Source organism: Vipera ursinii, assembly GCF_947247035.1.
Source record: "Vipera ursinii genome assembly, chromosome: 5".
Taxonomy (NCBI): domain Eukaryota; kingdom Metazoa; phylum Chordata; class Lepidosauria; order Squamata; family Viperidae; genus Vipera; species Vipera ursinii.
In genome coordinates, this window is record NC_139518.1 from 70,671,550 (window position 1) to 70,699,066 (window position 27,517).

The 27,517-nt window shown below is 37.9% G+C and overlaps 1 protein-coding gene across 1 annotated transcript in view; it reads right to left on the reverse strand.

The window, feature by feature from the left end:
• Nucleotides 1-5,618: 5,618 nt before the first annotated feature.
• Nucleotides 5,619-27,517, reverse strand: part of CC2D2B (coiled-coil and C2 domain containing 2B) — a 59,170-nt gene continuing 37,271 nt past the window's right edge. Inside the window, exons 24-29 of the mRNA XM_083363315.1 lie at nucleotides 21,421-21,534; nucleotides 17,215-17,349; nucleotides 16,132-16,254; nucleotides 14,061-14,119; nucleotides 11,257-11,437; nucleotides 5,619-6,027 (exon numbers count right to left, since the gene is read on the reverse strand). Of these exons, the coding sequence (XP_083219441.1) occupies nucleotides 5,839-6,027; nucleotides 11,257-11,437; nucleotides 14,061-14,119; nucleotides 16,132-16,254; nucleotides 17,215-17,349; nucleotides 21,421-21,534 (801 nt within the window). The 3' untranslated portion in view covers nucleotides 5,619-5,838. The remainder of the gene's footprint in view (nucleotides 6,028-11,256; nucleotides 11,438-14,060; nucleotides 14,120-16,131; nucleotides 16,255-17,214; nucleotides 17,350-21,420; nucleotides 21,535-27,517) is intronic.

Below are 27,517 nucleotides of genomic sequence, written 5' to 3' on the forward strand. Positions count from 1 at the left end.
CAGGAATTAAAATGTGTGTCGTCAAGAAAGAACTACACATTTTTTAAAAAATGAGTGCCATGCACTCTCTTAAAAATAAAGCTAGTTTTGCGTAACTTGTGTGTGTGCTTTGAATAAAGTTGCATTCCTAATGATAGTGATATTGCAATGCATTCCAGGTTTGTTTTTGACTATAATAATACAACAGACATGCAAGAAGTCACGGAAAACCCATCTTTTTTTTTTGAGCAAAGTCCATATCTGGTTGTGCACAGATAACATTACAGAACAGAAAACAGTATGATGCCTCATCTTGAAAAAAACAGTTCGTTAGTTGGTGCATTCTACCTTAGAATTTAATTTAATTCTAAGTTAAATCTGCTATAGATAAATGCAAGCAAAAGAATAGTACATATCTGAAAAGGAATCATTCAAGTATGAAAATTATGTGCTTCATCTTTGCTCCAGCAATTTTCAAGGCACCACTTTAAAAGGATTTGCATACCTCTGGGAAGTATATTCAATAATGGTGGCATTGGCCATCCAATCAAAGAAGTGTGCTGCTAACATTTTACAGTTAACACACCTTACTTGGTAGCCTCCATTTAGGAGTACTGGTTTAAAAACTACATAAATGGTATTTTTAAAATATCTAAATTTGGCAGCGGATTGACTAGAAGACATCCAAGGTACCTTCTAACCGTATATTAAATTTTCCACTTATGTGAACTGAACTTCTTGCTTCTACATGCTACTAGATGGGCATATCTGAGTTTGTTACACTTTTATTTCTTTCTGTTTATGAATTGGATGAATCCCAGCAACCTTATATGTATGCAAACTCAATACTAAAACTACCTCCAGTCACATAGATCCTATTCTCAAGGTGTTTGTGTAATGTTTCAGAAATTTATTTGCTATGGTTTATATGACATTCCCTCCTAATTGCCAACCACTAATAATAACCATCTTGAAAGATAATATAATCTAGCACACGGTGGTCTATCTGCCATTTTTAAAAATAGCTGGCTCCTGGAATCGCATAGCTGCTTTAAGGAGATGCAGGCAGGTACTGTATTCATACTTCCATGAACTTCAAAGCAATCTTTTTGGAACTGAATTTGAAATCATAATGTGTAGCACCATTGGGTAGTACGAGTAGCTGGTACAGTTTATAATGTCAGAGAAAAAGTACCAAAATATTTGGCTATTAGTTGCATAGAAACCATTGCCATTTGTCAGTAATTGCGGAGAAAACAACATATACCAGACAACCGTATCTATAACATCAGAAATTCATACAATAGTTAATATAGTAAAAGACAAAATAAATGTATGGCTTATTTATAAAACGTATTGTAATTCTGACTCAGATTATATTTCAGGGGAAGAAGTGTAAAGCAGAGGTGTCAAACTCGCAATGTCGCGTGATGTGTTGCGACGTATCACAACTTTTTCAATTGTGGGCAATGGGGTAGGCGCAGTTTCACCATGATGCATCCGGCCCACAGGCTGGCAGTTTGACACCCCTGGTGTAAAGTAAAATATTACTAAATAATCAAATTTCCTTTTGTCAATGCTTTGTTGCTCCTGTGAATTTTGTCTTAACTTCAGTTCCGTTAAAGAGGACTTCCTTTCACCCTACAACAAGCAGTCCTCTCCAACAAGCTGTATTCCCTAATTGTGTGACTGGCCCAACAATCTCTGATAATACGGCAATTCTGTGCAAATAGTATAAATGTGCTTCAAGATCATGGTCATAATTTTAGCCTCTGCAGCTCACAATTATGCATGTTAACAGTGCCAAGATGCCCTTTACAAAAAAAACCACATTTTTTTCTGCAGTGGCCAGGCATATGTGCAATATCAGATCTAAGAGAATTTTCTGGATTGTTGTCAAACAGACAAATTCTTGATTATATAACAAAAATCAATCCTGACACATTAAGAAATAACTCATGATTTGAACAGGCAGTTCAAGCAGTATCATGAAGGATTCTTGAAATTCTTAAGAAACCATAATCAAAACACTGTTGGTTGATGCAAAAATTATAGTGACGTTTCAATTTTATATCGTTTATAAACTTTTTTTGGAAGGATTCAGAAATGTTGTTTATTGAATCATCTGGAAAGTGATTGTTAGCTGCATTTTTTATACTGAACAATGATCAGTTGACTAATTTTTATATTTCAAAATACCTTCACATTAAATATAACACTGCAGTATTATAAAAACATAAATGCAGACTTCCACAGAGAAATATGTTTATTCAATTTTTAAACCACTTATCTCAAGCAAGTGACACTTGTATCAGCAATTTTCAGCATTCATGGTAATAATTATCAAGTTTGGATATATTGTGTGTAAATTCTGAGCGTTCTTTTCCTTACTGCTACTCAGAGGAGGTGTTCAAAAACCTTGTTTCCATTTTTAGTTGAACGGATTTAATGTTATATCTTGGGCCTCAACTGTAATACTATAATTTAGGAAAATGAACCAAATTGCATTATAAAACTATGCTAAGATTACCCACAGTTTGCCCATGATGTGAATGTATCCAATAACATTACTTTAAATTTAAACACTCATTTCAATCTAAGATGTGCAGCAAATAAATTTAATAGATTAAAAATAAATAAGGAAAAGGAACGCTCATGAACTTAGTGATCATTTATAATTTTTATTTGTTATTTATTAAATATGAAACCTGCTTAGCATTGCATTTGAATAAGATTATGGGTGCTGAAATTACTGTTCGATTACATACACTACAATGCTAGGGAAAATATTTAATGAAATACAGCCAGATACCAACTCTTTCCATTTGCATTCTGATCTCCACTAATACAAGACCACCTTGACATACACTGTCTGTATTATGCACACTTTATGGATCGCTACATGTGATATTCCTTTTATATGCTGTATCTATCTTAATATTATAAAGCTTAAGCTGAAAAACCTGTTATCAAGCATTTTACAAAGCTATACTGAGTTCCCAAAGCCAACATAGTATGCCTCTGTAATCAAACTTTATGACTTACTGTGTCAATCAAACCTAAAATCACATTCCTGAAACTGGGACTTGTAAAGAAATTTTATTATTGATTAAAAATTGTTGGCTTTCAGAAATCTAAAATTGCCATTTAGTGTCCAAATGCCATGGTAAGCCTCAAATGGCGATTAAAGAGCCACAAACAAAAGTGAAAGTCAGATGTTGGGACATTCATGGTGTACCTTTTAGCCATTTCATTTTATTCTTACAAAGATTAAAGTTTTACATCATAGTTCCATAGCCAAGATCCTGATGATTCAAAGCCTGGTGACCATTCATAAAGCATTGAAAAATTGGCTTTTACTCCGAGCAATGGCCCCTGTGGGTAGCTGAGTCCATATATATATAAGAGATTATTTATATGGATATGTGTGATGCCACAAATGTGGTGTTTTTATAGTTTTATAGTTTGTGTGTTATTGTTTTTAACTTGTTCTTTGTTGCCCAGAATTGTATAACAAGTGGGCAGCCAGTTTAAATAAATGAATGAAAATTTGTAAAGAACTTGTACTCTCCTATAATAAAATGGATTCTGAGTTTGTTTGGATCCAGAAGTTAAGCAGAGTTGGGCCTGATCAATAGTTGGGTGACAAGCCATGTGAAAATTCAAGGCTGTAGAATGGGAAGTAAAAAATTATCCTGGAATACAGTAATGGGAAACTTCTTGTGAACTATTCCCCAAATAACTACATGAAAACATCTATATTCTAGGATACTGTACTTTTCTGGATCCGAACAGACTCATAACCCATTTCATTATAGGAGAGTACAAATGTTTTCACAAGCTTTCATTCATTTATTTAAACTGGCTGCCTACTTGTTATACAATTCTCAGCAACAAAGAACAAGTTAACAACAATAATATACAAACTGTAAAACTGTAAAAACTGAAAAACACCACATCGCTGGCATCACAGATATACACATAAATGTTGTTGTTAGTTGCGAAGTCGTGTCTGACCCATCGCGACCCTATGGACAACGTTCCTCCAGGCCTTCCTCTCCTCCACCATCCTCCGGAGTCCATTCAAGCTCACACCCACCGCTTCAGTGACTCCATCCAGCCACCTCATTCTCTGTCGTCCCCTTCTTCTCTTGCCCTCAATCTTTCCCAGCATTAGGCTCTTCTCCAGTGAGTCCTTCCTTCTCATTAGGTGGCCAAAGTATTTGAGTTTTAGCTTCAGAATCTGGCCTTCTAAAGAGCAGTCAGGGTTGATCTCCTCTAGGACTGACCGGTTTGATCGCCTTGCAGTCCAAGGGACTCGCAGGAGTCTTCTCCAGCACCATAGTTCAAAGGCTTCAATTCTTTGGCGCTCAGCCTTTCTTATGGTCCAGCTTTCACTGCCATACATTGCAACTGGGAAGACCATAGCCTTGACTATACGCACTTTTGTTGACAGGGTGATGTCTCTGCTTTTTAGTCTGCTGTCTAGATTTGTCATGGCTTTCCTCCCCAGGAGCAAGCGTCTTTTAATTTCTTGGCTACAGTCCCCATCTGCAGTGATCTTGGAGCCCAGGGAAATAAAATCTGTCACTACCTCCATTTCTTCCCCATCTATTTGCCAGGAATTGAGAGGGCCAGATGCCATGATCTTGGTTTTCTTAATGTTTAGTTTCAACCCAACTTTTGCACTCTCCTTCTTCACTCGCAACAAGAGGCTCTTTAGTTCCTCTTCACTTTCTGCCATTAGAGTGGTGTCATCTGCATATCTTAGGTTGTTGATGCTTCTTCCAGCAATCTTAATTCCAACTTTTGATTCATCTAGCCCTGCCTTTCTCATGATGTGCTCTACATATAAATTAAATAGGCAAGGCGACAGTATACAGCCTTGCCGGACTCCTTTCCCAATTTTGAACCAATCAGTGGTTCCGTGTCCAGTTCTCACTGTTGCTTCTTGGCCCGCATATAGGTTTCTCAAGAGACAAATAAGATGGTCTGGTATGCCCATCTCTTTAAGGACTTGCCAGAGTTTGTTATGATCCACACAATCAAAGGCTTTAGCATAGTCAATGAAGCAGAAGTAGATGTTTTTCTGGAACTCTCTAGCTTTCTCCATGATCCAGCGTATGTTAGCAATTTGATCTCTAGTTCCTCTGCCTCTTCGAAATCCTGCCTGTACTTCTGGTAGTTCTCGATCCACATACTGCTGGAGTCTAGCTTGTAGGATTTTAAGCAGAACTTTACTAGCATGTGAAATGAGTGCAATGGTGCGATAGTTTGAACATTCTTTGGCACTGCCTTTCTTTGGAATTGGAATGTAAACTGATCTTTTCCAATCCTGTGGCCACTGTTGAGTTTTCCAAATTTGTTGGCAAATTGAGTGTTGAGGGGTACACATAAATAAACTCCTATATATTGTCTGAAATGGTATAGCCCTAGGGTTTCCTGCCTGAGCAGAGGGCTGGACTAGAAGATCTCTAATGTCCCTTCCAACTCTGTTATTCTATTCTATATGGGCTCATTGCTTGGCGTAATAGCCAATTTTTAATGCCTTATGAATGGTCACCAGGGTTTGGATCATCGGGATCTACATGTTTCCATGTAGTTGTGAATTTACAAAAAGACACAGAAAACTTTTAGATGTTTAAACTCAAAATAAATTTTATTAGATTTTTCTTTATTCATGGAAACAAATAAAATAAGCGTATTACTTTATAAGAATGAAAGAATCAAATAGCAAATAGGTTTTTTTTAAAACAATGTTTTTGACTAGTTTCTTATCTACAACAATTCAGAAACCACAAATACCAATTTCACAGATGCACTGAGTAATTCCTGAAGAGGTTTGTCAGTTATTGCTACTTACTGATGACAAACCAAAGATACTAAGTAGATCCAAACAGATAAAATCTTATTTGGATAGGGATGAATATACACAGCAAGAGCAAATTCTGTATAGGGAATTTCTGAAGAATGAATTCCTGTCTGGTAAACAGCCTCAGTTACTGACTGGATATCTAGGTATGGCATCTGTAAAGGAAATCCTGTAACCTACAGAAGAAAAAAAATACATGTTTAAAATAAACATAACATCAAATCTAAATATTACACATCTGCTTATAACAGTACTGTTAAATCCAGACAGTACAAACCAAGATGACATATAAAAATAAAACTTTTGTTCTAGGTATAATTTTTAAATTACAGATTACCATTTTCAATATACTGAGTTTAAAAATAATCTTGTTGCAGTAAAGTATAATTTGAAAGACAGCCAAGCCAGTAAACATTTGTTTCGGATTCAAGATAACAGCTAATATAGGACACTTTTTAAAATTTGGACACTTTTTCAGTCAGTATTCGAATACAGCTTTTGTAGTATTTTGCAAATGTTTCTTATGACCTTTCAAGCCCGTTTCACTTTCTACCTCTTCCAGGCTGTAGATCAATCACATGGGCAGTGTGAAGGATCAGGTGAAGGGAGGAAGGAGACTCTAATCTTAGAGATCAGCTGCTTTGTAGAATCAGAGACATGGAGCTTTTGAGAGAGTCATCCTCCCCAACTGCTTGAAATGCCTCCCAGCTGTTAAAAAGCTCAAAGAACACTTGATAAATGCAGGGTGAAGAGCAAAAGAGGGCTCACAGAACCTTCCACCACACCTGTCACCAGCTGTTTGGGGTCCTTTTAAACTCCATATTTTGAAAGAAACCAAAGAAACCAAAGAAGAGCATCTTGTCTCTTTGTGATGAGGCCTGGTAAAGTTCACAACCCTCCAATAATGCTTGAAAGTAAGCTTTAGAGGCTGGGAACCATATTTGTCTTAGATAGCAGACTGAGATCTGATAGGTCTTAATGAACTTTGACTATAAATCATGTAAGAATTAGAAAGGGATGAAAGATGTACCAGACTGGTCCAAAAATTACAGGAAGCTATAAAGTCACCAAAGTCCTAGAGACTGAGGACAGGACATTATTCACTGTCTTTCTTTGGTACCAGGAAATGACATGAGTGTTTCACATGTATATCACGTTTAAATCCTGTTCATTTGTCTGTCTTGTTCAAAAGTTGTGAAGAACAGTATATAAACAAAGAATTACCCCACACAAGATTGTTTGAATGGCTCAAATAATCAAATGCAACCCCAATTGGAAATAAATTTGGAGTAAGTAGACTGTTTGGCTTTGCAGGAGTTGCAAGTTGATTGATTTTCTGTTAATATCTTTTAATTCCTGATTCCAAAGGCAGGAATCAGTCAATGAAACAGAAGATGACGGTAGGATAGGATGAAGAATGTTTCCTGGTACAAGAGTTGGAAACCCAAACAATGCCCAAGAACCATGGGATGATTAGAATGCATGAAAAAATATTGAGGCCAAGTATGTTGAATCACCTGGTGAGCAGAAAATTACTGAGAAGCAAGTGATCCAGACTAGAAGAAATATTGTAGATCCTCTTAGGCTTCCCTAAATTCAGTTTAAATTGCAACATTTACATTTTTGCATCAAATAGGTTGATAGTCTTACTCCATTTGGTGAAGATTATGAGCAACTATGGGGTTTACCATTCCTGATTGAATTGCTGAGAGCAATTACCTCATCTGTGCCTGAGAAACAGATGCCCATAGGCATTTAGAGATGATGGATGCATGCACTAATTCTAGAACTAGACAATAATGACTTACAATAATGACTTACAAAGCCCTACATGGCATGGGTCCGGATTACCTACAGCAACACCTGCGGCCGGCGTCAACTTCCCTCCATCCAGTGCGCTCCCACAGAGAGGGCCTCCTCAGGGTGCCTCCGATCAAAGAATGTCGATTGGTGGCCCCTAGGGGGAGGGCGCTCTGTGGGCGCGCCAGACCTGTGGAACCGCTTGCGTCGAGCTCCAGATGGTCCCCGACCTTCGCTCCTTCCGGCGGTATCTAAAAACTTATTTATTCGAGCAATCCGGCCTGGTTTGATGGGTTAAGGGTTGGGGTTTTAACATGGTTTTAATTATTGTTTATATTCGGGCATAATATTTAATTGTTTTTTAACTTTTGTACAACGTTTTTATATTTATTGCCCTGTACACCGCCCTGAGTCCTTTGGGAGAAGGGCGGTATAAAAATTTAATAAATATAAATATAAATATAAATAAGATATGTGGGACATGCTATTATTTGTTCGATGTATAAAAAAATGCTCAGAAGCTATTTGTAAATATCTGTGGAGATTCTCAGTCATCCAGGTCATTGTTGTCTCAAAGGTGCTTTTCAAAAGGCAACTGGTTTTTTTTCCTTGAGGAAGGAAAAGAAAACATTTCACTTCTCATCCAAAAAGTTTCATCAGTTCTGATGGTCCACCCATCATCAGAACTAATGAAGCTTCTTGGAAGAAAAGCAAAATGTTTTCTTCTTCCTCAAGGAAAAACAGTCCAATAGTCTTTTGAAAAAGCACATCTGAGGCAACTGTTTGCAAGTAGTACTTTGTGCTGAACAGAACAGTTGAGGGAACTCACCATTTTTAACATTAGTTCTAGATAGTTGGTATGATTGATAAGCAGAGGTAAAGACTAAAGTCATCCATGCTGGAATGACTGGTTGTTGTGATTCAGGGTCAGCCTGTGGGTTCGGCAGTTGGGTCGGACGACTCAGAGGAGGAGGAGGAGGGGGGTGTTGAAGAGCTTGCTGAGGGGGTTGGACAGCTTGATGAGAGCCCTCAGCCAGGCCCCTCTCACCTGGTCACAACGCAGACCCAGCTGTGTGAGCCTGACAGCGTGGATGAAGATGACCCACAGCTGGCCCTGTTCAAGGACACCCGACGCAGGAGGCAGTCAATCAGGAGTAAACAGAGGAAGGCAATGGGGCTCCTCGGAAGGAGGCAGAGAGAAGCCACGCCCTGAACTGTATAAAAGGGGGAATGCGTGGGAGGGCTGGTTTGCTGAAGGCAACCGCTTGAAAAGCTCCTGTTTTTTGGTTCGTGTCTTGTTCTATTTGTTTTTGTATCAATAAATTTGGCAGGCGTAATTCCAGCCTCTTGCCTTCTTGTAAAAGGGGTTGTCCCTGCCTTTTCTGCAGGGCCAGTAGCAGGCTGGTACAGAACACTGGTCTAAATAGCTCTCTACTGTAGTCAAAGAAGCATTGATGGTGAGTAACATATAAGGGAAATTCTTTCATTTAAAATCCTTAACACTGATGCCTTAAAATGCAGTATTAGTCTCAACCCTCTGTCTTCTCACAAGGAAATACTCAGAATTCATGTAGAACAGATTAGGTTTGATTACATGCTTCTTCAGAAGTTTGGAGACTTCAGAATGCAGGGTAGATGAGGCTAGAGAATACCAAAGAAGATACAGTGAAGAGCATTGAACTCTTACTGCGCGACCAATCTGACATTAATGGTGTTGGAACCAACACTATTGAAATGAACACACTGCTACTAGAAGTAAATTTATTTTATTTATTTTATTTTAATCCCATTTATATCCCGCCCTTCTCCGAAGACTCAGGGCGGCTTACAATCTAAAGCGCAACTCAATGTGCTTAGCAATAATAATAGCATTTATTGTACCAGCTCACACTCTGAAATTTGAGACAAATCTGAAATTCTTGGTATCACGGCAGAGACTGCTTACTGTCACAGCAGATATATGACAGTAGAATGTCTAATGTAGTTAAGCCTCAAGGGAAAAAATGGTATAAGCTATGACACTGATACGTGTAATGTTATTTTGCAGTGTAATACTTCTTTGCAAGGAGTAATAAAATTTTATATCCATGAAGCAAGAACACCTGTGAGACTAATCACCATAGCATCCGTCTTCCCCAATAAGGTAGTTGGATGCAATAGGAGGCTGGCAACGATATCGATCTCTTAAGGCAATGGGATGACTCCTAAAGAGAACGGAACTGAGAAAAGTTTGGAGAAGTCACTGGCTAATCATTCTATAACCTACCGGTATGTCAGAAACACAATTGTGTTAACTTTTGTTTGTATAGTATAACTAGTCGGGTGAAGGAGATATCAGTTCATTAGACTCAAGAACTTGTGATTAAGAAGTCAATAGAATCAAAAGGGATCCTATTTCTTATGGAGTTAAGAGGAATCTAGTTATTAATGCTAAATTATATTGTTCCCTCTTTGGGGGAAACATTTTCCTTTATGAGTGATTCAAGAAACAGATTTTTTTATACTATTTGAAAAAAAGGAATCATGATTGATTTTCCTTATGTTACTGGAAGGTTCTGGAAGATAGTGGGATGGCTTAATAAGGATGCTGCCATATCAACCTCTTATGATTTAAAGACTGTGGAGAGTAACAGTTGTTTTCAAGCAGCTGAACTTGAGACAACTGGTATCACCTGAAATAATATTAAATAACAAAAACATAGTTGAAAAGAAAGCAGCTTTTTAGAAAACTATCTAGAGAGGAACAAATTATTTCTTCATGACTCTTTTATCAAATATAAGCAGCATAGGCAAATTTCCACCTAAGTGTTCCTCTTTCATATAAATGACACCATTAAATAAGAGTAATTTTATGCGACATTTTTTTTCTAAAAGGGTTAATATACCCTGAACAAATTCTCTAGGGACAAAGAAAATAGCGAGGGGAGTTGATGATAGAAGAAAAGAACAGAAAGTGACAACCATCTGCATTAAGTCATTCTTCTAATGGCCTGGAAGGGGGGTGAATTTGAAAAGTGCTTAGGAGAATTAAATCAGCATATCTATTGTAAGTCTGTAAGTCCATGCTTTCTACCACTACTATTCATACAGAGATAGATAGAGAATACTGTCAAACACTGGAACCATACTTTTGTGTTAAGTTGTGCCATGTCTTGTAGTGATTAACCAGTGTTCGTATTGCTACTCTTTGGGCAACAAAATGTTCTAAGGAATAGCCCGAAGCTTAACCTTGGCTTTCTCAATTAAAAAAAATTATGAAGGCACCTCCCTAAGGACTTTGTACGGATAATTGTAACTTTTAAGGCTCTGTCTAATCCTCCTTTTACTGTTCAGGTTTATCTCATACAGTAATTTGTTATCTGGCTTTACCTCCTACATCTTCTGTTTCTTTAGTCTGATTCCCCTAGTCAGTAATCAATTTTTGACTAATGATTGACCACTGACAACCAGGATCCAAATTCTACTTGTTATGTGCCAACAAAATATGTGTATAAAGCAAATAATATTTTTTTTCCCAGTGGTAGCCTTTCGTATCCTGTGAAATGTTGTTTGGCAGATGCCCTCTCCCGAAATGAGTATTTCAGTAACAGTAACAAAACACTCACCCAGTAATGCTCTTGAAAAGCCTCCAAATAACTTTCTTCTTTTTCTTTGGTCCATATATGTCCATTTCTAAATTCAAGCTTGGGAAGAATTTGTCTTAAAACACTAGTACACTGTCGATGCCATCGAGTTGGAAGATGTGATCGCCATTCCATTATTTTATTTTTTAATGTTCTTTCGATTCTGTTTTTCAAAAAAATAATGCAAGAGGATGTTTATTATCATTATAGTTATTATACTGTTAATTTACCCACTAGTTAAAAATACCCCAGATACTGTTTTGTGTGAAGAGTCTTTATGATCATGAAACTTTTAAACTGTTCTGTGTCCATTTCAGTATACAACTTGGGAAGGGTGTTAATTTCGTTAAGAAAAATTACAGAGCTAAAACATCTACAGAACAAGCTAGGATAGTGAAACACACTGAATGGGAAAAATACTGAAAAGGAAATGTTACCAATATGGTTTGTTTCTAATAGCACTGTTGCTGCAGCAATGAATAAAGACAAAAGGATAGAAATTAAACTTATTCTAAGTTTTTCTGACTAGCAGATAGAAAGCAGAAAAAATCAACATTGGAATATGATAAGCAACTGTAATGCAATAAAATGTGCATGTACAATAGTTCTGTTTGATGAGACATAGCCTTCATGGTTTCAGAGAAGAAGATTTAATGCTATGGGAAGGGCCTTTAAGACTGATTATTATTTTTAAGTGCTTTAGCTTTTTTGGTAACCATCTTGTTCATGAAGCTTGAGGAATGTTGGGGATGGAAAGTACAATCTAAGAAAGAGTAAGGGTTCCTTTTGAAATCTGCAATGGGAGGAAGATCACCTTACCTTTTTTAAAACTTTTGTAGCAGCATGATTGCTGTCCATCTTCCTCTAGTTCTGTGGCAAGCATACGTGTTCCCACGTAATAAACAGATCCAGAAAACCCTGCAGGAATGTTCAACCTTGGCAACTTTAAGACTTGTGGACTTCCCAGAATTCTTTAGCCATTCATGTTGGCTGGAGAATTCTGGGAGTTGAAGTCCTCAGGTCTTAAAAGTTGTCAAGGTGGGACACACCTGCTTTACAATCAAATGAAGAGAAGTGGCAAATGAATTGAAAATATGAGAGTCAGAGCATAATGGCTTTTAAAATATTTATTTATTTATAAATTAATGTATTGGCTGCCTAATTCTAGTGGACTCAAACATATGGAAAGTTGAAAAAGGATTCTCCACTTTATCAACAGGAAAGACATTTGCAAAAAAAGTTCATTGACAGATATGATGTTAGAGCCAATGGCAAATGAACAGGTGCAAGTATTTTTATGTGTCTATGGAAAAACTCTAACTTGCAATAAAAATATTAATAGATGAAAGACATTTAAACAAAGTAGGGTGAAGCTAATTACAAATGGTTTTTATATTTTTTATTACATCTTAATGATTATATACTTTTATCTAAAATGTATTGATTTTATATAATTTGATAATTTATGAGGTTGTTAAATTAATTGAAGTATATAAATATTTTTCCTCAGCTGAAAATGACAAAAATAGATATTTTTAAAACCCCATTGTGATAATGTCAGCTTTAAAATTGTAGGTAAACATTTTGGAAGGAAATCAAGGAGAATATTAATGTATTAAACCAACTTATTGCCAACCAAGTTTTTACATTTTAAAAATTCATTACTGTATTTTTAATATTTTTGGAATTGCCTAAAATTGCAAAATGGTTGTATATTCAGTTAAAACATCTATTAATATTATAATTTGGTGCATTAGCAGCATCAAAAAGTCACAAATCATTATTAGAGGCTGTTTTGGATGAATCTAAGATTATTTTTTTACATAAATAATGAAGAAGTGTCAATTGATACTGTTTGCAAGAAGAAATACATAATTTGATGCTTTTTCTAAAATATAATAATGGATGCCCAGACTCGAACACTGGGCACTATCTAGCAAAATGAAATTCAATTGTGAAAAAAGTAAAGTTCTACATTTAGACAGGAAAAATCAAATGCACAGGTATAGTATAGGTGGTACCTTGCTCAATAGTAGTAACTGTGAGAGAGATCTCGGAGTCCTAGTAGACAATCACTTAAATATGAGCCAGCAGTGTGCTGCAGCTGCCAAAAAAGCCAACACAGTGCTAGGCTGCATTAACAGAGGGATAGAATCAAGATCACGTGAAGTACTAATACCACTTTACAAGGCCACACTTGGAATACTGCATTGAGTTTTGGTCACCATGATGTAAAAAAGATGTTGAGACTCTAGAAAGTACAGAGAAGAGCAACAAAGATGATTAGGGGACTGGAGGCTAAAACATATAAGGAACAGTTACTGGAATTGGGTATGTCTAGTTTAATGAAGAGAAGGATGATGGGGGACATGATAGCAGTGTTCCAATATCTCAGGGGCTGCCACCAAGAAGAGGGAGTCAAGCTATTCTCCAAAGCACCTGAAGGCAGGACAAGAAGCAATGGATGGAAACTAATCAAAGAGAAGCAACCTAGAACTAAGAAGAAATTTCCTGACAGTTAAAACAATTAATCGGTGGAACAACTTGCCTCCAGAAGTTGTGACTGCTCCAACATTGGAAGTTTTTAAGAAGAGATTGGACAACCATTTGTCTGAAATGGTATTAGGTTTCGGGCCTAAGCAAGGGTTGGACTAGAAGACCTCCAAAGTCCCTTCCAACTCTGTTATTCTATTCTGTTGTGTTCTATTCTATTCTATTCTATTCTATTCTATTCTATTCTATTCTATTCTATTAACTTTAAAACTGTTATTAATTAAAGTAATTACCTATTTTGTAACTCATCTACCAAACTTCCATCCGTTGTGACATAAAATATTTTTTCTGGCTGAAACAGAATAAAAAAGAAATTGCACAACCATGGAAAATTCAAATGCAAGCTAACCAGGATTTTGACAGATAAAGACATGATTTCTCAATTTTGAAAAACATATGTTTGAAAGATGCTATTCTTATTTAGTATTTAGTAGCATCACAGATACACACTTGTCCCATTATCTAAAACTCTCACAACTGCTGCTTTATTCTGAATACTGCCAAGTCTTCATATTCCTTTTGCCTTACTATCTCTTCCCTCACATATAGACAGGGAATTTTATTCAGTTCTTCACTGCCAAGGTTTACACTCCTGACTGTCAGGCTGATTTATTTTATTATTTTTCCCCATTAAATTTAAATGTTGCCCATCTCACTGTCAAGTGACTCTGGGCTTCATCCAATGTCAAAGTAATATGAAATATTTAAACTTTAAAATATTAAAAATATGGATATTAAAATGTTCTGATGCTGTGATTTAGGAGCAAACATGCTAAATCCTAACACCCCATTTCCATTTCATTCCAGTCTTTCTCTCAGAAGTGATAATCAGTTGTCTCTTTTCCACTGATCAGAGCGTATTTTCTGGGCTACTGCTATTAAACCCTCCTGTCAGCCTGAGGTTATTTGAGTCAGTAATGTAACATAATATTCTTGCAGATGCAGTTTGAGGAGTTGCTGCTAGGAATGAGGCCTCTCCTCAGACAAAACGAAGGAAGGAAGGATAGAAACAGCTCTCTCTTGGCAGCTGGGAACTACCATGAGTTGGAGAGCAAGATGGTTTTCCAAGCCTGTTTGCAACCCACATAAATATTTGCATATTATCTGATAGACACATCCCTTAATAATTCATCTCACGGTCATACACTTTGTCTCCAATGGAAGAAATAATAAAGAGTTTATTTCACAGAGGATTGATTTTGCATTCTGTTCATAGGTTTCTTGACATTTCTCCCATTTTTAGTCTTTAACCTTACACATTTCACCAACAAATAAATAAACCCTACTTTAATATTAGAGCACTTTGTAGGTGCACTCCTATTTCACAGGCTTTCTCCATGACTTCTTGCTCTTGACTTTGTTTTATTGTATTCAAGAAGATAAAGGGACGCGGTGGCTCAGTGGGTTAGGACGCTGAGCTTGTCGATCAGAAGGTCGGCAGTTTGGTGGGTCGAATCCTGAGTGCCGCGTAACAGAGTGAGCGCCTGTTACTCAGCCCAGCTTCTGCCAACCTAGCAGTTCGAAAGCACATAAAAATGCAAGTAGAAAAATAGGGACCACTACGGTGGGAAGGTAACAGCGTTCCGTGCGCCTTTGGCATCTAGTCATGCCGGCCACATGACCACGGAGACGTCCTCGGACAAACGCTGGCTCTTCGGCTTTGAAACGGAAATGAGCACCAGCCCCTAGAGTCGGAAACGAGTAGCATGCATGTGCGGGGGAACCTTTACCTTATTCAAGAAGATATGCAGCAGAACTGTTCCACATTTGGCTAAGAAAGTAGGTGAATCAGCAATGGAGGCAGTAAAACTGGTGAGAAAACCTTGGATGTCATTAGATGTACCGTGTGCTTTCACAAATCAGAAAATTTGTGATGGTCCCAGACTTCAGGTGGCCAGCACTTGTTTTACTATAGCCAAGTTTCTCTTGTCAAGAATGCACATTGTCCAAAATCTATGCTAAATATGCTAAAAAGGTGCTAAAAACATATCATAGCTGGCCATACCTCTCATTTGCATTTCTAGAAGCAGCAGTATGATGCACAAAGCTATAGAAAGAACATTACTGTTAGGGGAGGTAAAGATGGAATATATCATTAAATGTTAAACAAATTTATCCAGTCTTATCCTGAATTGGAGTGGCTAGCAATATCTTAATATTAGTTCCTCACTCTACGTTCCTTATATCTATCTCTTTCTATAGACATCCCTTTTTTAAGGAAAGAATTCACACACACACACACACACCTCAAATGTAAAAATTCAATTATGAATTATAATTTGTAGATACTGAAATGGTTCTTACCTGCACTGTTTGTGTTTTTGAATTCTGGAAATTATATGGAAGCAATTGTTTCCAAAAACCTTCCTTGGAAATATCAAAACTGGTGCACATAGGTGAATTGTTTTGTTGAATGTTAAACCAGACCTATAAAATGTTATTTTAAAAATGACTTACAAAATATATTTATTTTTATATACTTTATATTTTTATAAATCTAACTCAATCTAAAGAATGTATGTTAAATCATGATTTTAAAATATTAGAACATTTTTGATGTGCCACATTTTTGAATTTAAGTATTTTAAGAAATTATCAAGAAAGTTGTAATTTGAGTTCATATCTTTATCAGAGGTCCAAAAAAGTAGTTTTCTTATTTCTCCTGCATTAATTTATATTCATTATATTGTGCTTCACATATATTCCTTCACAAGGTACAAGCCTCTTGGTGTCATCTCATTCAATATTTTTTCTTGCACATAAATACATCTATAATTTATAATGTAAACTTACACATTTTACTAATTTCATCAAAATATATAGAAATAAAATAGAAAAAGAATCAGTTCAGTTTAATATTCAGAAATAGTAACTTAGATATTTTAAAAAAGAATAGTAACTTTCAAATGTTAGCTATATTAGAAAATAGTTTTTATCTGTTCAAGCATATTACTAATTCTTCCCATGTACACAAGTATTGTTTATTTTTGAGCCCTCTGAGTTTCTTATGCTGAAACACTAAACTAAATGTCATATAAAATAGATAAATTAAAGTGTGCTTCTTGATCACTTTCCTCTGAATAAAAGTAACTGTAGAACCCTAATTTTAAAGTACATACAAGAAAGTGATTAGATAGATAGATAGATAGATAGATAGATAGATAGATAGATAGATAGATAGATAGATGATAGATAGATAGATAACCTTTATTGTCATTTTTTTACTGTGTGCACAATGGCACACATTTAAAATGAAATTTAGCTACTTGCTCTCAAAGTGTACACATACATAACACACATTTAAACATACTATATACAAAATATGTACAGACCTACACACATATAAGTAACATATAAATATTAAGCCATTTTATTATAAATACTTACATTTTCCCAACTGATTAAGCAATCAACACTCTGTAGGGGGCAAAATGCATCAAACTGCTTATAGCAGTGGCCACTCAGGGGATTCCACAGAAAATATTCTCTGTTTTCTTGTGTTGCAACATAAGCTACTTTCCCCTATTAGCAAATTTTTTATTGATTCCAAATACAAAATAAATAATTTTATATTTAATTATATTTTCTAATTAATAAATTGTTCATGTAGCACTTTTTTGGGGGGGAAACTTACATACATTAATATAAATATCTGGTTTGAGTTTTAGAATGAGAACACTGACATATTTAAGGTAGAAATAGGAACACCTGTAGCTCTCCAAATATTTCTTCCAACGCACAATAATCTAACTATCATGGTGCAATTTCATTTCTGGTTTCCCATCTTTAGTCATTTTAGTTTAAGATTATTGTATGTAATTATTTATCCTTGCTATTCAAAAAGGAGATATATGAAATATCTTGTTCTGAACTACAGTAAATCCTCAATATCTATCATGGAGTTTGCTTAAATCTGAAATTAAATAAAAAGAATCAACTGGATGTGCAAATCAGTGTAAACAATATGGTTGGTACAACATGCATGCAAATAATTGTTACATCAACTATTATGGGCAAATTAATTTTTAAAACTGCAGTAAATATGTAATTGTTATTCAACTTCCCAATTGTATTCTATTTGTATTTCTATTTCCAGTACATTTCTGTGCACTATTTCTTTTTATTATACTATAAAATTATTAAGCTTATTAGAATATAAAATACAACTTATTAGAATATAAAATACAAATAAAAATAGTGGGAAATTGGGAAGGGAGAAAAGGGGAAATAAAGAGGTATAGGATAAACAGGCAAAAAGAAAAAAAACATTAATGTCTGACTCTTTTCAGCATAATAGAATGAACATAATAACATTATAGTCTCACCTTTTTATACTTTGCATATTCAGTATATACTTACAATTTCTACAACAAAGAAAACTTATCTAATCAGTAAATCATGTTAGCGACAGAAAATTTATTTATTTATTTATTTGTTTTTATAAACCGCCCTTCTCCCGAGGGACTCGGGGCGGTGTACAGAGGAAGGAAGGTATACAGATTGAACAATAAAAAACAATAGTAAAAACAAACTGGGACCCCAATTAAAGCTATCAGGCCAGGCCGGACTGCTGGAACAGGAAGGTTTTTAAGTCGCGCCGGAAGGTGCGGAGGTCGGGGGCCATCCGGATTTCGGTTGGTAAGCTGTTCCAGAGGGCTGGCGCACCCACTGAGAATGCCCTCCCCCTGGGGGCCACCAGCTGACATTCCTTGAGCGGTGGCACCCTGAGGAGGCCCTCTCTGTGGGAGCGCACAGGACGGTGGGGTGCTGACATTGGCAGAAGGTGCTCCCGTAGGTAGTCCGGACCCATGCCATGTAGGGCTTTGTATGTCATTGTTAGCACCTTGAACTTCACACGGAAGGCAACCGGAAGCCAGTGCAGCGCACGGAGGAGAGGTGTGATATGGGAGTATCGGGAGGCTCCCAAGAGTGTCCGTGCCGCTGCACTTTGCACCAGTTGAAGCTTCCGAGTGGATCTCAAGGGCAGCCCCATGTAGAGAGCGTTACAGTAGTCTAGGCGAGAGGTCACAAGGGCATGGGTGACTGTACGTAAGGCATCCAGGTCCAGATAAGGCTGTAGTTGGCGAACTAGTCGAACCCGGGAGAAGGCCCCCTTGGTCACAGCTCCTATGTGATCTTCCAGGGAGAGCTGCGAGTCTAGGAGGACACCCAGGTTGCGGGCCCTATCAACAGGGGGGTAGTAACTTGTCCCCGATGTTAAGGGATGGGACGTTCTGAATATCCTGGCTTGCCGGTACGTACAGCCATTCAGTCTTGTCCGGGTTCAGTTGAAGCCTGTTCCTCCCCATCCATTCCCGGACCGCTTTCAGGCAGCGGGACATCATGTCGAGGGCATCACTGATATTGTTTGGAGCTGAGATGAAAAGCTGGGTGTCATCAGCATACTGATGGTACCCTACTCCAAAGCTGCGAATGATCTCACCCAGCGGTTTCATGTAGATGTTGAACAGGAGAGGCGAGAGGACCGACCCCTGAGGGACTCCGCAAGCGAGAGGCCTCGGGGTCGACCTCTGTCCCCCTGCCAGCACCGACTGCGAGCGACCCTGGAGAAAGGAGGAGAACCAACGCAGAACCGTGCCTCCCACTCCCAGTCCCCTGAGGCGTCGCAGCAAGATACCATGATCGATGGTATCGAAAGCCGCCGAGAGGTCTAATAAGACTAGGACAGAGGAATGGCCCCTGTCCCGGGCTCTCCAGAGATCATTCATCAGAGCGACCAATGCCGTCTCCGTGCTGTAGCCCGGCCTGAAACCCGATTGGTACGGGTCTAGATAAACCACTTCATCCAGGATCTGAGGAAGTTGGTGCGCCACCACGCTCTCAACAACCTTCGCAAGGAAGCGAAGATTGGAGACAGGACGAAAGTTATTCAAAGAGGATGGGTCCAAGGTGGGCTTCTTGAGGAGAGGTCTCACCACCGCCTCCTTCAAGGCGGTGGGGAAGTGACCCTCACTCAGAGAAGCAGAGATGACCGCTAGGAACCAGCCTCGTGTCCCCTCTCGAGCTGCATAGGCCAGCCAGGAAGGGCACGGGTCCAGTAAGGAGGCGCTCAACCTTCTCATAATCCTGTCCACTTCCTTAGGAGTTACAGGATCAAATTCCTCCCAGATGACGTCGACAAGACTGTCCATGTCTTGTTCTTCCAGCTCAGCCCAGTTGGAGTCCAGGCCAGTTCGAATCCGAGCAATTTTATCCAGCAGATATTGACGAATTCCTCGGCTCGACCCTGCAAGGGTTCCTCCCTCACCTCTTGGTTCAATAGGGAGCGAGTCACCCTGAACAAGGCAGCCGGGCGATTATCTGCGGACGCGATGAGGGTGGAAAAGTAGTTGGATTTTGCCACCCTTATCGCAGCGAGATAAGACCTGGTGAGGATTCTTAATCGCAATCGGTCGGATTCGGATCGACTGGATCTCCAACGGCTCTCTAGGCCCCGTCTCCGACGCTTCATCTCCCGGAGCTCCGCAGTGAACCATGGGGCTCGCTGGGATCTGCGCCGGGTCAGAAAATGCTGTTGACATGGCCCAATACTGGGTAAATGTCATTTAGTTTTAATTCTATTCGTTCTACATACTTTTTACAGGTGCTATATTTCTATGACCTATTTTATACAGTATCTATTTTACTTGTTCATTATTGAACATTAAAGAAAGGCAAGGGTTTCCCCTTTGCAGTTGTGACTGAAGCCGTGCTCCTCTCCATTTCTTAGCCAAGGAACACAGCATTGTCCAAAGACATATCAATGTGGCCAGCATGACTACATGCCAAGGCGCACAGAACGCTGTTACCTTCCCACTTAAGAAGAGACTGGACAGCCATTTGCCTGAAATGGTATAAGGTTTCCTGCCTGAGCAGGGGGTTGGACTAGATGACCTCCAAGGTCCCTTCCAACATTATTATTATTATTATTATTATTATTATTATTATTATTATTATTATTATTATTATTATTATTATTCTACTTGCATTTGCATGCTTTTGAACTGCTAGGTGGGCAGGAGCTGGGGCAAGTAATGGGAACTCATCCCATTGTGCAGCACTGAATCTATAATTTGAGGATAAAGTAAGAACGAAATACCAAAGTCAAACTTTCATTTTCCTCTATCTCAATCATAAAATCCTTAAGTGGTTTCCAGATAGAAACAAAGTTAGATATATTCTTCTCTCTGTTTAAAGCAGTTACTTTGGTGACCTCCACTAATTCCATCAGTTTTTCTCATTCTTCCATGCTGGAAATTGATTGATTGATTGATTAATAATGAATTGATTAATTTCCATTTTGACTTTGTGCACTATCCCTGAGCAAGAAGCATTGCCTATTCACATATGCTAGCGAATACTAATAACATCAAGACCAATTCAGCTTTCAGATCAGACCATTTTGTTTGAAAAGAAACCCTTGAAAGCTTCTTTCAAAGCTTCCATGGCTTAAGTTGCTTAATTTAACATACATGCTAATGCTTTTCTTCACATAAGGATCTCAATTTGCTTTACAACTTCACTCATTCTTTATAATATTTGGGAAGCACAGTTTTAATTATTTTGCTAATTCAAAAATTATTTTGCTCTTACTTCTAACACAGATGTTCCTAACAATACCCAGGCTTTTTTCCCAATGTATAGAAGATAATTACACAGAAGCACTGCATGTTCTTCTTTATTACCAACACTCAATTCGATGCAATGCTAGGGGAAAAAAACATAAGTTACTTTTTTTTAAAAAAAAAGTATGTTCATCTTCATACATAATAATAGTAAAATGTCAGTATAAATAGCAGAGTGTTATTATCATGAAGAAGTTTAGAAGCAGCAAGATATTTCAGCTAGCTATACATTATTAAGAAAGGGGGTGGGAAATTATATCCCTATCGCCCAGGTTCCCTAACTTAATTGTTTCTTCTATATTTTTGAGATTCAGAAGCTGAAAAGAGTTTAAAATAGTTAACAAGCACTTGCTGAGATCACATCAGGAGGATCTGAAGCACTTTTAATCAAGTATCAGCAAAGAATGAATCTCCCCCATTATTCTAGCACTTTCCTAGCAACCTGGTAAAGAAGATGCTGTAAAATATGGTAAAGCAATGATATCATACAGATATCGACCATGGTGTTAAAAAGTGTGAAAATAATGACTTCCGGTGGCGGCGCGGCGCCGAAGACAGCCTTCCCGGGCTGCCCGCGGCTCAGCTGTTTGTTTTTTCGCCCGAAACAGCGCCGATCAGCTGTTCGGGCGAAATTGAAGCCCCCTCCTCGGGAGAAGAGGAGGGGGTGAGGCCCCAGGTAGGGGTAGAGTTCTCCGGGGCCGCCTGAGCTTGGAGCTTGGGCGGCTGAAGGATCGAACTCCCCCGAAGCCTGGGTTGCTCCCAGCTGGCCGGCGTCTCTGCTCCGAACTCCCTGGAGCAGAGCCAGGCGTCTGCGAACCATCCCTGCCTGAAGAAAGGACTATGATTTAAAGGAGCAGGCAGAGCGGTACAAGAGACAAAGGTGAAGAGATTTATTTTAATATACTCTCTAGCTTGTTGGATTTTTTAAACTTTTGAAAGTGCGTCATAATTGAGGATTAAAAGATGGCGGCGAAACCTCCCCCTAAAACTCTTCGGAGTGGTGGATCCTCGCCAGTGCAACAATCATCATTACAGGCATTGCACCCTCCTGAAGTGCTGACACTGAAGGACTTACGAGATGCTTTGGATAAACTTTTGGAATCAATTAATCAATCAATGGCAGATAAATTTGCGCAGATGGAGGAGAAATTGGAGAAATTGGAGGAGAGAATGGAAGAGAGGATGGAACAGAAGCTCAGCGTGATGAAGGTAGACATTTTGTCCTCAGTGCATAAAGTGGCGGAATGTGTGGAAGAATTAGATGAAAAAATGGATGATTTGGCTCAAAGAAATGCTATATTAGAAGTAAAGGCTCGGGAGAATGAAAATGCAAGAGACAAAGTGGAAAAGGAGTTAAGCTTGGCCCAATATTACCAGATGCAGTTTGCTATCAGAATTAGAGGTTTAAAAGAGGATATTAAAGAAGATTTAAAGCAGCTGATCTCTGAGGCTTTTGAAGTGGTATTAAACCAGCCAGCATCTGAAATAAGAGCAGCTATGGATAAAGTGTTCAGGGTGAATTCATGGATTGCTAGGCAGAGAAAGTTGCCTAGAGATGTGGTGGTTTATTTTGCAAAAAGAGAAATCAGAGACCAAGTTATACAAGCTGCCTATGATGTTAAAGTGGTGATTGCTGGACAAGAAGTTCTGGTTTTAAAAGAAATTCCTCCAAGGATCTTAAGGGGAAGGAAGGACTATGCATTTCTTGTGCAGGAGCTTAAGCAAAGAGATATAAGGTTCAGATGGGAGATTCCAGAGGGGCTGATGGTGATGCATGAAGGTAAAAGGTACCGGCTGATTACTGTGAAGCAAGCGCGTGATTTCTACAACAATGTCTTAAAAGCAACCCCATTAACACTTCTGGAAGCTGGAAAGGGAGTTGGAGAAGGAGATCATCAAGAGGATGAAACAGAGGAAAGTGGTGTTGGAGGAGATCAAGCTACAACTTCTTTGGATGATCCTAGAGAGCAAAGAGTAACGCGTGCTGCTTTAAAACGAGCAAAGAAAATAAAGGAACAAGATCAGCAAAAGTCTTCAGATTCTTTACAACGTACATATAGTCAAGCTGTGGGAGGAGCACGGCCTAAAGAAGTTAGTCCTATCAAAGCTGTGGTCCAAGAGCTTTTGGAGGATATCCATGGCAACTAAATTTCTAACCTGGAATGTTAATGGACTAAATTCACCGCAGAAGAGGAAGAAAGTTTTTCAATATTTAAAACAATTTAAGATAGATGTTATATGTTTGCAAGAAACGCATATTAGAGTTTTGGATCAAAAGTATTTAATGAACTCGAGACTGGGTACGCAATTTGTTGCCTCTGCAGAGAATAAGAAAAATGGAGTGGTTGTTTATGTTAAAAGTGCCTTAACAGCAGACTTAATTGAAGCAGATAAGCATGGACGATATGTTATGATTGAGCTGTTGTTAGAAGGTAAAAAGACGCTTTTAGTTGGATTATATGCACCTAACCAACAACAAGCTGATTTTTTTAGCTTACTTCACACAAAGCTTACCCAGTTGGATTATAAATCTTTTATTTTTATGGGAGATTGGAATGGTGTTTTGGATGTACAGCTGGATAAGGCTGGAGCTTTTAAGCGCATTCCAAGTCATGCAAGACTGCCTAAATCTTTTTTTGAAATGAAGGATGACTTGGAATTACGAGATATTTGGCGTGAGAGACACTTTCAAGAGAAGGATTATACCTTTTATTCTGACAGACACCAATCTTTTTCGAGGATTGATTTTATTTTGTTGACTAATGACTTTTTTTTGAGAACTAAAAAGGTGAAGATTTGTGCTAGAACTATCTCTGACCACAGTCCAGTTTGGTTGGAGATTGATAAGGAGAAAAGAGACAGATGCTCGTGGCGTGTAAATGAGAATTTGTTTAGAAATCAGAAAAATGTGGAAGAATGTAAACAGCGGATGAAGGATTTTTTTGAGATTAATATGAATAAGGGTACCTCTATGGACATGGTTTGGGATGCTAGCAAGGCCTATATGAGAGGGGTGTTGATATATATGAACAATAGACATAGACGTGAAGTGGAAATTAGAAGGAAACAACTGGAGAATGAAATAAAGGAAAAAGAAAAGGCTTTGATTTTGAATCCAGAGGATGTGAAGATCAAGGAGGCTATTAGATTGCTAAGAGGACAATTTGATAAATTAATGGCAGATCAAGTGGCAACCAATCTGCGGTTTGCTAGGCACAATACTTTTTGCAACGCTAATAAACCAGGCAGATGGTTAGCTTATAGACTGAGGAAAAAGCAAAGGGCCTCTAATATAGATAAGATTGAGTATAAAGGAAGGCTTGTGTTTCAACAGAATCTTATTAAGGATGCTTTTGTGGATTTTTATTCGAAATTATATACTAAGGAGGAAATTAATATAAAAGATATTGATATATATTTGGAGAATGCTAGCATCCCGGTTCTTACGCAAGTACAAAAAGAGGGGATTAATCAACTGATTACAGAAGAAGAAATTTTTACAGCTATTAAGGAACTGAAGGTGGATAAAGCACCAGGCACTGATGGCTTGACTGCGGCCTATTATAAAAACTTGCAATTAGAGATGATAAAACCGTTAAAGGAACTGTTCCAGACAATCCAGAGGGGGGAGAGGTGCCCCCGTCTTGGAGAACAGCTTTTATTTCTTTGATTCCGAAGGAAGACCAGGATGCTACTCAAGTTAAAAATTATAGACCGATATCGCTTTTAAATACAGACTATAAGATATTTGCTAAGGTCTTGGCTAATAGATTGATGACGGTCCTGCAACAGGTGATTCATGGGGATCAAACGGGGTTTATTAGTGGTAGGCAAATGAAAAATAATGTGAGACATATAGTTGATGTGTTAGAGTTTTTGGAAAGGCACAACCAGATCTCTGCAGCGCTAATCTTTTTAGATGCTGAAAAGGCTTTTGATCAATTGAATTGGCAATTTTTGTTGAAAGTTTTAGATAAAATGGATTTTGGGGAAAAATTTTTACAGCCGATTAGGGCATTATATCAAAAACAAACTGCCCGAATCATAGTTAACAATAGCTTGACAGCAGCATGTAATATTGAGAAGGGCACAAGGCAAGGGTGTCCGTTATCGCCCTTGTTATTTGTGTTAACATTAGAGATACTATTGGCCAAGATTCGGAACTCAGAAAAAATTAAGGGAATACAAGTTGGAGATCAGGACTATAGATTGAGAGCATTTGCCGATGATCTGGTTGTTACAGTGACCCAGCCAGAGAACTCTGTTGTGGACCTGATGGAGATAATAACACAATATGGGAAAGTTTCTGGATTTAAAGTAAATATACAGAAAACTAAAATTTTGGCTAGAAATATGACAGTTTCACAGAAGGCTCTCTTAGAAGGATTAACTGGATTTGAGATTGTTAAAAGGGTTAAATATCTGGGGGTGATTTTGTCGCCCTCTAATACAAAGCTATATAAAAATAACTATGAAAAATTATGGGGGAAAATTCAAAAAGAATTGGAGAGTTGGCAAAAATTGCAATTGTCTTTGCTGGGACGGATTGCAGCAGTGAAAATGAATGTCCTGCCCAAATTTTTATTTTTATTTCAAATGATACCGATTCTTAAGAAAGATTCTAATTTGGAGGAATGGCAGCGTGGTATCAATAAATTTGTCTGGGCAGGGAAAAAGCCACGAGTTAAACTTAAGATTATGCAGGATACTCGTGAGAGAGGTGGCCTTAAGTTGCCTAATTTGAAATTATATTATGAAGCTGCTGCATTAGTAGGAATAAGCGATTGGATTAATTTGACGCAATTGAGGTTATTAAATCTTGAGGGCCATGATCTGTTGTTTGGCTGGCATGCATATTTGTTGTATGATAAGAAGGTAGATACTGTGTTCAGGATGCATATTTTAAGACAGGCATTGCTGAGAGTTTGGAAGAAGTATAGACATAAGTTAAGCAGCAAGATACCATTGTGGGCAATTCCAAAACACGCAATAGAAAATATACATGCTGGCTTTAAACATGATGTGACTACGTACAAGGAGATTTTAAGTTTGGAAAGGAATATTTGGTGCTTGAAATCATATAGCCTGCTGCGAGAAGAGAAGGTTGTCCAAACTTGGTTTCAATATATTCAGTTACGGGCCAGGTGGAAAGAAGACCAGAAAAATGGATTTACAATGACTGATGAAAATTTGATAAAGCAAATTAGAAACCAGGGACCAGCACATATTAAACGGATATATCTTGCATTGATAGAGATGGATTCAGAAACGGAGCTTGTTAAGGATTGCATGATAAAATGGGCCCAAAACATTCAGGAAGTTATTACAATGGACACGTGGGAGAAGATTTGGGTGAGGAATGTAAAATTTACTCAAGCTCAAAATCTAAGAGAGAACTTTTACAAAATGTTTTATAGATGGCATTTAGATCCTAAAAAGCTTGCAAGTATGTATCCGAAATACCAGCCTAAATGTTGGAGGTGTGGCGATGAAGATGCAACATATTTTCATATATGGTGGACATGTAAGAAGGTTAAGGCTTTTTGGATAAAAGTCTGGTGGAATATGCAGAAGATTTTTAAACGGAGGATAAAGTTTTGTCCGCAATTTTTTTTGTTGGGAATAATTGTTGACGCTACAGTTGTGGACTCTAAGTTGATGTTGAACTTAGTTACGGCAGCAAGACTTTTGATAGGTCAATATTGGAAGAAAGAGGAACTGCCGACTATAGAAGAATGGACTTTAAAGGTTTCCGACCTGGCAGAGATGGCGAAGATTTCAGCCTATTTGAAAGATCATTCGCAAGAACGTTATATTATGGAATGGAGAAAATGGATTGAGTTTATCCAGAACAAGTATAGGGTCAAGAAGTTTTATGTAGCATTCGAATGAGTCTTCTTTCGTTTCTCCTTCTTTTTTATTCTAGTTTTTTTATATATATTTATTATGGTTAAGGTGTGTTTTATCCTATATAAGCTAGAGAGTGATGGATTTTAGAATCTATAGTTTTTAGTATATGGTTGTTTATGATTGCTTTTTTATATACATATACCTTGTATTTAGCT